The following is a 12289-nucleotide window of genomic DNA, read 5'->3' as shown; positions in this document are numbered from 1 at the left end:
TTAAGGGAACCTCCTAGGGTCAGGGTCACTCATCGTGAAGTCCTGGGTGCTTTGTGATATGGTGGCCACAGGGCTTTCTCTGGAGTTCTTGGTGCTTGTTGAGAAATCACAGCCAATCCCAAATTATGTAAGTTCCTGGTATGCAAATCATGCAAAAGCAAGATGGTAAAGATCTTTTCAAAAATATTTCATAGCAGAAGGTTTGTTGCCGGTGGCGTCCTGGTACATTGCGGTGGGGTGGTAGAAAGGGTGGGCGGGCTCTCAATCCTGGGCCTGCGGAAGCCAAAGGCATCCCTGGCTTGGGTAGGGTGAGGGCAGATGTGGCAGAAGTCCAGGTGTAGGGATGGGCCCAGAGCAGTTGCTTCTGGAGTTGCCTGGCAGAACCCCATGCCTTCCGTGTTGGGGCTCAGGTCAAGGTGTGGGTGAGCCCGCTCTGGCTCCCCTGTGGACAGTGGATTGGAGGGATGGGAAGACCACCAGGATGTGTCCCCCAGCCAGGGCTAGGAAGCTGTGCAGGAGACGCGTGGAAGGACGATGCCATCAGCAGGTCGGGCTCAGGCTGGTGGCCTTGGCCAGTTGAGTGGCTTGGGACCAATGGAGTGTCCTGGGCATCAGCTCCTTCCCTGCCCAGGGAAGCCTGGCCGAGGACATTCCTGCGTGTCCCTAGTCCCTTTGACTGTTTGGTGTTGGGGATGAGGCCGTCAGATGAAATCAGTAAGATGTGGTGAGAAGCGTTGGTGGGGTGTTTTCCAACACTGCAACCCATTCTCGGATTCTCCAGACACCCACCCAGTGCCCTGCAGTTCCTTTCGGTTCTGATGCTACCTGGAGTTCGCACAGACCCCACAGGTTAAGGGCTCTGTCCCACCAGACTGCCCCCAACATCACACACCAGTTGGAAGTAGCAGGTCTCTCATACTACTGGACTGACCAGCTACAAATTGGGGGTCCCACGACCCTCTCCTAAGGTTTGATAATTTCCTAGAATGGCTCACAAAACTCAGGAAAACACTTTATTTGTGTTTACTGGTTTATCAGAAAGGATATAACTCAGGGCCAACCAGATGGAAGAGACTCACGGGGGAGGGGTGTGAGTGTGGGGTGCAGAGCTGCCGTGCCCTCTCAGGGCCTGGCACCCTCCTGGTACCTCCCTGTGCTTGCCAACCTACAGGCTTCTGAAGCTCATGGAATTTTGTTGTTTTTGACACAGAGTCTCACTTTGTCGCCCAGGCTGGAGTGCAGTGGCACAGTCTCAGCTCACCGTAACCTCTGCCTCCTGGGTTCAAGCGATTCTTGTGCCTCAGCCTCCCGAGTAGCTGGGATTACAGGCACCACCATGCCCAGCTGATTTTTGTATTTTTAGTGGAGATGGGGTTTTGCCATGTTGGCCAGGCTGGTCTTGAACTCCTGACCTCAAGTGATCTGCCCGCCTCAGCCTCCCAAAGTGCTGGGATTACAGGCATGAGCCACCACGCCCAGCCTCACATGGAGAGGTTTTTTGTGAGAGAGGGTCTCACTCTGTTGCTCAGGCTGGAGTGCAGTGGTATCATCGCAGCTCACTGCAGCCTTGAACTCCCAGGCTCAAGCCATCCCCTACCTCAGTCTCCTGAGTAGCTGGAACTACAGGTGTGTGCCCCTATGCCCAGCTACTTTTTTAATGTTTTGTAGAAAAGGGGTCTCACTATGTTGCCCAGGCTGGTCTTGAAATCCTGGGCTCAAGCAATCTGCCTACCTTGGCCTCCCAAAGTGCTGGGATTATAGGCACAAACTACCGCACCCACTGAAAGTTTTTATAGAGCACAGTCTCCAGGCCCCCCTCCTCTCAGCATCAGTTGGCGGGTGATGCTGAGAGTTCCCACCCTCTATAATCAAGCTGGGTTTTCTGGGGAGCAGCCCCATCTGAGGCTGTCTAGGGGCCTTACCCTGAGTCACCTCATTAGCATAAACTCAGGCTCCTTGTGGATAACAAAGCCACTCCTGTCACTCAGGAAATTCCAAGGGTTTTAGGAGCTCCATGCCAGGAACAAAGACCAAATAAATTCCTTTTTATGCCACAGGGGTGGAGAAGGGTGGAGCAGGTGGGGGTGGCTCTGGGGACAGATGAAAGGCCACTGTTGCAGATGCGGAGGCCCCTGCAAGGAGGGCACCCTGCTGACCTGAGGGCAGGGTAGACCAGGGGGTGCAAGTGCAAAGGCCCTGAGGTGGGGCTGTGCCTGCTGTGTGCCTGGGTGGCCGGGTCAGAGGAGAGGGAGGGAGGGTTGGGAGCGAGGGAAGAGAAGTGTCTGGTGGGTAGAGAGTTGACGCGGGTGTTGTGGGTTTTACTGGTGTTGCTGCTACCATCGTTATCATCATGTGGTTATAACTTTATTTATTTTTAATTTTTATTTTGTTGAGATGGAGTCTCACTCTGTTGCCCAGGCTGGAGTGCAGTGGGACGATCTCGGCTTACTGCAACCTCCGCCTCCTAGGTTCAAGTGATTCTCTTGTCTCAGCCTCCTGAGTAACTGGGATTACAGGCTCGTGCCACCATGCCCGGCTATCTTTTTTTTTTTTTTTTTGAGATGGAGTTGCACTCTGTTGCCTAGCCTGGAGTGCAATGGCATGATCTCAGCTCACTGCAACCTCTGCCTCTCGAGTTCAGGCAATTCTCCTATCTCAGCCTCCCCAGTAGCTGGGATTATAGGCGTGAGCCACCACACCTGGCAAATTTTTGTATTTTTAGAAGAGACGGGGTTTCACCATGTTGGCCAGGCTGGTCTCAAACTCCTGACCTCAGGTGATCTGGCTGCCTCTGCCTCCCAAAGTGCTAGGATTACAGGGGTGAGCCACTGTGCCTGGCCTTTTTTTTTGAGGGAGTCTCACTCTGTCGACCAGGCTAGAATGCAATGGCACAATCTCAGTTCACTGCAACCTCCGCCTCCCAGGTTCAAGCAATTCTCTTGCCTCAGCCTCTCAAGTAGCTAGGATTACAGGCATTTGCCACCATGCCCAGCTAATTTTTGTATTTTTAGTAGAGACGGGGTTTTGCCATGTTGGCCAGGCTGGTCTTGAACTCCTGACCTCAGGTGATCCACCTGCCTCAGCCTCCCAAAGTGTTGGGATTACAGGCGTGAACCACCACACCCAGCCTTGAGCCACTGCGCCTGGCCTGTGGCTGTAACTTGATAAACAGTGTATCTGTAGACAGTGACTGGGAAAGACTCAAAGTCGAAATAATTTTGTCAGAGAGGTGGGACTGGGCCATACCTTCAATTTTCTTTAATTGGTGACATGTAATTTTTCAACTAAAATTTTTTTTTTTGAGGTGGAGAGGAATATTCAGCCTGAAGGCAGGTGCTGTATCTGCAATAACAGTTTTCCAAGTCCTAAGTTTGATGCAAAGGACAAGTTCTTGCTGTATTTAGACTGCACAGAACTGGTTGGATATTAGAGACCCCGCTCATGACTACCTCACACATACACACACCCTATGTCCCTTCCCCATCTCCCTGTCTCCCTTCCAGTTGTCCATCCATCATGATTGTTGGGGCCACCATGGCTAGTGGCCTTCTGATATGGCTGGTGGTACTTGGACAAGTGTGTGCTAAGTGTATATTTCAGTTATCAAATATTGCATAGCAAACCACCCCAGAACCTAGTGACCCAAACCAACAGCGGTTTCTTATTTCTCATGTTTCCACCACTGTGGCTGGGCTCAGCTGGATGGCTCTTCTGCTGTACCTGGGATTGGCTGGGGTCATGGCTGGGCTGGGCTGGTCTGGAAGGCCCAAGACGGCCTCACAAACATGGGCCTCCTCTGCCTGGCCTCTCCATGCAACTTACTCACATTGGCCTGCTCGCTGGGCTTCAGAGCATGGCAGTGTCAGCAGAGTTGGAGTTCTTTCATGATGGCTGGCATCTAAAAGGAAGTTCTCTGAAGTGCTAGGCCTGGAACTGGCACAGCATCACTTCTGTCTCATTGCGTTGGTCAGCGAGTCACAGGCCAGCCCAGGTTCAAGGGCAAGGAATGCTCCCGGCTTAATGGAGGATCGGCAGGCGCACACAGGGGGAGGTGGAGGTGGTCACTTTAGGCACAGGTTAGGTTTTTCTCTCACAAGTTACAAAAGTAGCGGAAACCTAACATAAAAATAGAGGCAAAGTAAGGGGAAAATGACTGTAGTTATTCTACCTAGAGACACCTCTTACCCCGTTTCAGTGCCAACATTGTGCATTATATTATATATAAATATTTTTATTATATTATATATAATAAAATACATTTTATTATAATTTAGAGAAATACAAACAATATGTAATGCTTCTCTTTTTTGTTGTTGAAACAGAGCCTCGCTCTGTCACCCATGCTGGAGTGCGGTGGTGTGATCTCGGCTTACTGCAACCTCCGCCTCCCAGGTTCAAGTGATTCTCCTGCCTCAGGCTCCCGAGTAGCTGGGACTACAGGTGTGCGCCACCGTGCCTGGCTAATTTTTGTATTTTTAGTAGAGATGGGGTTTCACCATATTGGCTAGGCAGGTCTCAAACTCGTGATCCACCCACCTTGGCCTTCCAAAGTGCTGGGATTACAGGTGTGAGCCACTGCGCCTGGCCTTGTAATGCTTCTTTTTAAAAAACTTTTTAAAAAAATTTTGTAGCATTACATGTTGTTCATATTTCTCTCTCTCTCTGTTTTTTTTTTGTTTTTTGTTTTTTTTTTTTTTTTTTTTTTTAGATGTAGTTTTGCTCTTGGTGCCCAGGCTGGAGTGCAGTGGTGCAATCTCGGCTCACCACAACCTCTTCCTCCTAGGTTCAAGTGATTCTCCTGCCTCACTCAATCTCCCAAGTAGCTGGGATTACAGGTGTGCACCACCACATCCAGCTAATTTTGTATTTTTAGTAGAGATGGGGTTTCTCCATGTTGGTCAGACTGGTCTCGAACCCCCGACCTCAAGTGATCTGCCTGCCTCGGCCTCCCAAAGTGCTTGGATTATAGGTGTGAGCCACCGCACCTGGCCAATTTCTCTAAATTATAATAGACTCCTGTATGTATCCCTTCCAAAGACTCCATAACCATCTGCCACCATTCAGTCAACCTGTCTGCTGATGTGGGTTGTTTCCCTTGTTCCTGATGTTTTCTTTCCATTTCAAATTCTCAGCCATCCTGGGGGAGTGACTGGTGAAACAGAGTCGGGAGATTCCCCCCGGGTGGGGATCTGGCCTCGGCCTCCCCCCATCCTGCAAGGGCCCCAGAGCTCTCTTGGCGTTGGCTTTTTCCCACTCACTGCCCAAGCCTCAGGATGCCAGTGGGAATCACCCAGAACAGACAGGGGTCATGCCGGGGATGGCCCTTGGCCAGGAGCAAGTGCTGACTGGGTGCTGGCCTGTTAGTGTTGTCGCTGGGGAGTCACAGGGGTGGGACTACGGTCCTGGCTGGGTCTCCGCCCCCATGGTAGGGCCGGCCCCTGGTGCTGGACATTCAGGCTGCTTCTTAACATTTCCTGGCAGATAACACCATATGGCACATCTTCGTGCCCGGAGGCTATTTTTGTTTTTTTTCATTTTTTGAGCTCTTTAGAAAAAATAAAGGAGTACGAGGTTGAAGGTTTGGACACTTCTGCTTTTCTAATTATAACTCTCATGGCCGCTGGTCCTTCTCCTGTAGCTTGTATGGGGTACTTGCTCTACATTTTGCAGTCAGTGAAAATTCTAAGAGAAAAGCCCCCCAAATCGGTACGGTTTTGTCCTGTGAACATGCGTGCACACATGCACACACACGCAGTGGGCCCTGCCTGTGTGGGTGTGTTTGTCTGAGCTGGAAAGGGCCTCCAGCCTGATGGGAGGCACAGTCTCGGCACAGTCCCGGCACAGTCCTTAGGGTCTTGTCCGGGCTCCAGTTGCCAGCGCCAAGTGTTTGTGCTGAGGTGTCTTCCATTCATCATGATGATGACGGCCGGCAGCGAGGGCCCTTGTGCTGGAGCCTCGGAATTCTCTGTTCTTCCAGGCCGGGGCCAGGGCTGACATGACTTGTTTTTTCCATCCAGTCATCATGATTGGAGCCCAGAGTTGGTTGTAAGCTAGCTAGTCCGTCCCTTCCATGATGACTTCCTGCCAACCACAGGGATGGGAGCTTGGAGCGAGGACAGAGACCCACCGGCCCGATGTCACCCACAGGAAATCTGGATCCAGCAGGGCACATGTGGCCACACAGGCCACTTGTCTAGGAGGGAAACTGCTGGGGCCCTGCAGAAGATGAGGCTGCAGGCTCACGGGTGCAGAGGCGAAGCAGCCTCATGGTCTCACACTCTGTCTGCAGCCTTGGAGACAGCTGTGTGTGTGTGTGTGTGTGTGTGTGTGTGTGTGTGTGTGTGTGTAGCATTTCCCATGTGCCTCCTCTGTGAAAACAGCAGCCCAAATTAATGACAGCAGATGCTGAAGTCTGAGATGGTCAGATGTTAGGAAGGGGATTGGCTGTGACCACCTGGGACCTGCCCACCTGGCTCATGAGGCTGCGGCCCAAGGTTGCCAGCGCCTCAGATTTTTCCAGAGCAGCTGGAACCTGCATTGTTTTGTAAAATCTTCAGAATTCAGGTTTTCTGAAAACCCAGTGATGGTCCCACCAGTCCCGGTGTGGGCTGAATCTGCTTCCTGAGCTGGGTCCTGCTGGCTGGGTCGGAGGAGCTAAGAGCTGGCATCCCCGGCTTTCTCACCTTTGTTCTGCTGGGATGTGGTAGGGAGATCAGCTGTGCAGCTTTGACGCCTGGCTCTGGTACCAGGATGGGTGGGAGCCCCCAACCCTCGCTCCTGGGTGCAGAGCGTGGTTGTATCTGGGGCCGGGGCCTCTGACCCCCTGTCCCCGCTGCAGATTGAGATGGCCATCCTGCGGTTCCCTTACGAGTCCTGGGGGACCCCGTTCCAGCAGCTGAAGCAGGTGGTGGAGGAGCCGTCCCCCCAGCTCCCAGCCGACCGTTTCTCCCCCGAGTTTGTGGACTTCACTGCTCAGTGGTGAGTCTTGGGTGCTGCTGAGCACCTGCCACTGCCCCTCCCTGGCCAGATCCCTGCACCTTCCTGGGCCCTGTTCCTTTATTCCTTTGGCAAATAAACCCCCAGATGACTTGGCATCCAAATATGTAAGGCAGAAACAGCTGGAGCATGAGGAGCATTTGACAAAACGATGGTCTTGGTGGGAGATTTTAATACAGTTCTTCCAGAAGTGGACAAATCAGATAGGCTGAAAAAGAGAACAAAGTATATGGAAAATTTGAACACAAAAAACAAGTTTGCTTTTACTGATATCTAGAACTTTGTACCAAATTAAAGAATGCCCCATAGGAGCCTTATAAAAATCATGTTTGAGAGGCCGGGCGCGGTGGCTCACGCCTGTAATCCCAGCACTTTGGGAGGCCAAGGCAGGCGGATCCCGAGGTCAGGAGTTTGAGACCAGCCTGACCAACATGGTGAAACCCCGACTCTACTAAAAATAGGAAAATTAGCTGGGCGTGGTGGCGCATGCCTGTAATCCCAGCTACTCAGGAGGCTGAAGCAGGAGAGTCGCTTGAACCCGGGAGCCGGAGGTTGCAGTGAGCCTGAGCCGAGATCATGCCACTGCACTCCAGCATGGGCGACAGAGTGAGACTGTCTCAAAAAAAAAAAAAAAAAAAAATCATGTTTGAGGTTACAGAAGGAATAAGGAAGAGGGCGATTTCTCTGACCATAATTAAATAGAGCAAGAATTGGGTAAGGAAGAAGCGGCCGAGTGCGGTGGCTTACACCCATGGTCCCCGCACTTTTATTGTTGACCATAATCAGCAACAGAGGAGTCCAGCAGAGTCCCTGGGCAGTCTGACCCCTTTAATTGTGGACTAACCTCTCCCAGAACCCATGATAAGGAGTTTCTCTCCTGATTGAGGATACCAAGTGTGTGACTGTTAGGCAGAGCATTGCAGCCCCATTTTGGTGTTGATATGGAAATTCCTAGGTCACTATGGAGACAAGAAAACCAGGACCCCAAGAGCCAGAGAAACTCGCTGCAAGTCTCTAGTTTGCTCCTATGAATGCCCCTCCACCCTGGAAGAAGCCCTAGACAGTCCTGTCCCTTCTTCCCTGGGTGCACGTGTCCCCTGCTGCCAGGCCTGGGGCAATCCTGGGGTGGTTTGGCTGGCCCTTGGGGGCTGGGCTTCCTTCCTCCCTGCCAGCCTGGCCACAGCTGCACTATTCTCTCCTAGCCTGAGGAAGAACCCCGCAGAGCGTATGAGCTACCTGGAGCTGATGGTGAGTATGGGCGGGAGGTGCCTGCCCTGCTCTTCAGGGCTGGCTGGGGCTGGGTGGGGCTCTGGGGAGAGGGCTGCATCCTGCACACAGATGGGTAGCTCCTCTGGCTGGCCCCACGTTCTCTCCTTTAGGTGCTCGGTCATTTGTTTGCTCCTGCATACATGGCTCCCTCCTCCCTCCTTCCTGCATGCCAGGCCCTGGGAAGGGTACACAGGCAGTGTGTGACAGAATGGGGCAGACGGGCCAAGGGTGGCATCAGGGAAGGCTTCATGGAGGAGGTACCATTTGAACTGAGCCTGGAAGGATGAATAAGGGTTATCTCCTGATGGAGAGGCTGTCCCAAGCAGAAGGTCCAGCATGGGCAGAGGCCTGACGTGTGGGGGGAAAGGGAGGTTAGTGTGGCTGGAGAGTGACCACAAGAGAGCTGAGGAGGAGCCACAAATGCCATCTGTGACAGTCATGGAGGGCCTCCTGGGGGTGGAGGTCCTAGAAGGATGAGTAGGATTTTGCCAGTCAGGAGAACACTTGGGCTGGAGCTGGTTGGGGAGGAGTGGCCACCTCTCCCTCCCGCTACCCCTCCATGATGACTGTGCCTTCTGTCACCCCCAGGAGCACCCCTTCTTCACCTTGCACAAAACCAAGAAGACGGACATTGCTGCCTTCGTGAAGGAGATCCTGGGAGAAGACTCATAGGGGCTGGGCCTCGGACCCCACTCCGGCCCTCCAGAGCCCCACAGCCCCATCTGCGGGGGCAGTGCTCACCCACACCATAAGCTACTGCCATCCTGGCCCAGGGCATCTGGGAGGAACCGAGGGGGCTGCTCCCACCTGGCTCTGTGGCGAGCCATTTGTCCCAAGTGCCAAAGAAGCAGACCACTGGGGCTTCCGGCCAGGCCCTTGTCGGCCCCACCAGTGCCTCTCCCTGCTGCTCCTAGGACCCGTCTCCAGCTGCTGAGATCCTGGACTGAGGGGGCCTGGATGCCCCCTGTGGATGCTGCTGCCCCTGCACAGCAGGCTGCCAGTGCCTGGGTGGATGGGCCACCGCCTTGCCCAGCCTGGATGCCATCCAAGTTGTATATTTTTTTAATCTCTCAACTGAATGGACTTTGCACACTTTGGCCCAGGGTGGCCACACCTCTATCCCGGCTTTGGTGCGGGGTACAGAAGAGGGGATGAGTTGTGTGAATACCCCAAGACTCCCATGAGGGAGATGCCATGAGCCGCCCAAGGCCTTCCCCTGGCACTGGCAAACAGGGCCTCTGTGGGGCACACTGGCTCACCCAGTCCTGCCCGCCACCGTTATTGGTGTCATTCACCTTTCATTTTTTTTTTAATTTATCCTCTGTTGATTTTTTCTTTTGCTTTATGGGTTTGGCTTGTTTTTCTTGCATGGTTTGGAGCTGATCGCTTCTCCCCCACCCCCTAGGGTACCAGCAGGCAGAGCCTTGCCCTCTGCTCAGGCTGGGGTCCAGTGGGAGGGGCCCAAGGTCTCTGCTCAGAGAAGTGCAGGGGGAGCCTTCCAGCTCACTCTCCCTGAGGACTGGCTTGACAGGGGCTATGGGTTTCTTTTGGTGTTGTTTTTAAAAAAAGAAAATATATTTTTTTGAAAAAACAACTGCCCATCCCGGGTCCTTTCCCTGATGGGTTGCGGCAGTTACCTGGTTGCTGTTTTAATTAAAAAAAAAAAAAAAAAAGGACTAAAGGTTGTGTGAGATTGTGTATGGCACCTGTGAGCTCCCCTCCTACTTGGGGAAGGTTGTGGCCCCTTGAGGGACCCTTGTCTCTGGGCCAGGGGCAGGGTGTCGTGCTCAGGGGAGGGAGGACTGCTGACCCACCAGGCCCTTCTACATGTGAGGACACAGAGGCCCCCAGAGGGCTGTGACGAGGTAACATCCTGTGATCATCCAGGCACCAGGCCCTGTACTGACACTGGACACAGCAGTGAACACACAGGTCCAGTCTGCTGGTGGCGGCCACCCATCCCACTGTCCTGAAGTAGTGATGACAGCCAGGTCACAGAGCAGCGAGCACCCTGCACACTGTGCCTGGGCAGGGCACGGTAACCTCATGGAGGTTACGTGACCTCCAGTTTACAGATGGGAACAACAGACCCAGAGAGCTGACATCACTTACCCAAAGCCACACAGCTTATAAGACAGAAAAACAGACTTGGGGACAGGTGGTGGGCTCCGGAGAAGGCTCCGAGGGGAGTAGGGGCAGCCTGATGAAGGCGCCCTGCAGTCTGGCCCTGTGACGCTGGCAGCATGGCTGGGGCAGCAGGGAATTTGCTCACGTAAGTTGGGTGTGCTCAGCTTCAGGTACCGTTGGGTTCGAAGTTCAGCTGATGGCCTGAAGGACTTGCATCCACCTTGGCTGTTCATCGTTCTCAGGTTCACACCCTCATGGGGACCAGTCAGGACCCAGGGACTCCAAGAGCTCGGCACACCGTGCCCAGGGTACTCCTGAAGTCCCAGGACTGGCTCTTACCAGCTGGGAAGGAGTCAAATTCATCCCCAGGCCAGGGGGGTGGGTGTGACAGCTCAGGTCAGGTCAGGCGTGAGGGGACTCCGCCCACTACAGCTCAAGGTCTGAGAGCAGGGTCTCTGTGGTCCTCTGAGGAAGCTTAGGGTGTGTTCCCAGGAGGAGGGTCCCCATGGGGTCTGTCTCTGCACTCCTCCTGTCCTCCAGCCCCAATCTGGGACAGGTCTCTCCCCACTAACCCTTCCCTGGCACAGGGGCTAACAGTTCCTGGGAGCTGTTGTCTCCCTCTCTCCATCCTTCAATCATGAAGACTTGTTTTCACCCCAGGGCCTTTGCACTGGCTGTCCCCTCTGCGTAGAACACCCCCTCCCCCGTCTTCCTGTGGCTGGCTCCCCCCAACCCCATCCCGGTCTCCCATGTCACCTCCTCAGCGAGGTCTTCCACACCACTCTGGCTCAAATAGCCTCCGCCCACTAGGCCCAGCCAATCTAGCTTATTATCCTGGGTTATCCTGGCCGAGACCTGACTTGTCACTGTTGTGTCGTCAGCGCTGAGAATGCTGCCGACACCGAGGGAGCGCTCGGCTTCTGCTGAATGAACACATGAAAGAATGAATGAGGGAGGGAGGGAAGCGGGGAGGAAGGGAATGAATCCCTTGCCGGGGCGCGGCCCCAGGCTCTGTCTCCTGTAGCCGCCAGGGGGCGGTAGAGCTCGGCTTCAACCGCGTGTCCTGGAGCCCCGCCCGGCCCCGAGCGCCCGTCCGCGTCCTCGTGCGTCCTCGGCGCAGCTGGAGGCCGCGGGCTTGCCACGCGTCAGCCCAGTTCTCGGCCTCTGCGGCTGTCCTGCCCGTGTGCACCCCCTGGCCCGGCCCTCGGGGCTTCCGGGGACTCTGCAGCCTGCAGACAGCAGCAGACCCAACGCCTAGAGATTTACCGTGCGCGCCCCTGAAGTTACCCAGCGCCCCGCAGCCCACCGCGCCCCTCGCGGCTCGCAGGCCTGGCTGGACGCCGCAGGCCTGGCTGGATGCCGCAGCCCTTCACAGAGAGCAGGCTTCTCCGCGCACGACTGCAGCCCCAGTCGTTTGCAGTTCCCTTGCCATTTATGGGACCCTTTGGCTTTTACAGAGCGTGTCCAGCCATCAGAGTGGGGAAGCCAGTGCACAGGTCACTAACATTTACAAAGCCCAGGCCGTTGACAGTTTATACTACCCGTGGAGGTCTCAAGCGGCAGGGCCCGTCTCCCCTGTTCCCTGTCCCTGAGGTGGGGGAATGGGGATGGGGAGAGGCCGGGCGCCCCCTCCCCCGAGGCCGGACGCCCGCATTTCCTGTCAGGCAGCAGGGTCCGGGCAGGCGCCTCTTCCAGGCCAGGGATTAATGAGTCTCTGGACTGGGAGATGGCAGAGGCATGTAGACTTTGTTCAATTACAGCCGTGAGAGCCTCCTCATCAGGCAGCATTAAAACTGCAGCAGACAGGCCAGGCGTGTTGGCTCACGCCTGTAATCCCAGCACTTTGGGAGGCCGAGGTAGGTGGATCACCTGAGGTCGGGAGTTCGAGACCAGCCTG

The 12289-nt window shown here is 54.6% G+C and overlaps 1 protein-coding gene across 3 annotated transcripts in view; it reads left to right on the top strand.

Moving 5' to 3' along the window:
* The window catches only part of MAP2K3 (mitogen-activated protein kinase kinase 3), a 30631-nt gene extending 20685 nt beyond the window's left edge, over positions 1-9946 (top strand). For all 3 annotated transcript variants that reach the window (XM_004042094.5, XM_063706581.1, XM_019028114.4), the window contains 3 exons: positions 6839-6978; positions 8199-8244; positions 8854-9946. In XM_004042094.5, coding sequence (XP_004042142.2) covers positions 6839-6978; positions 8199-8244; positions 8854-8937 — 270 coding nt within the window. In that variant the 3' untranslated portion in view covers positions 8938-9946. The remainder of the gene's footprint in view (positions 1-6838; positions 6979-8198; positions 8245-8853) is intronic.
* The last annotated feature ends 2343 nt before the right edge of the window (positions 9947-12289 follow it).

Source organism: Gorilla gorilla, chromosome 4 (genome assembly GCF_029281585.2).
Source record: "Gorilla gorilla gorilla isolate KB3781 chromosome 4, NHGRI_mGorGor1-v2.1_pri, whole genome shotgun sequence".
NCBI classification, from domain to species: Eukaryota; Metazoa; Chordata; class Mammalia; order Primates; family Hominidae; genus Gorilla; species Gorilla gorilla.
Note: the sequence above shows the minus strand (reverse complement) of the source record. Positions and strands in the feature narration are given on the sequence as shown.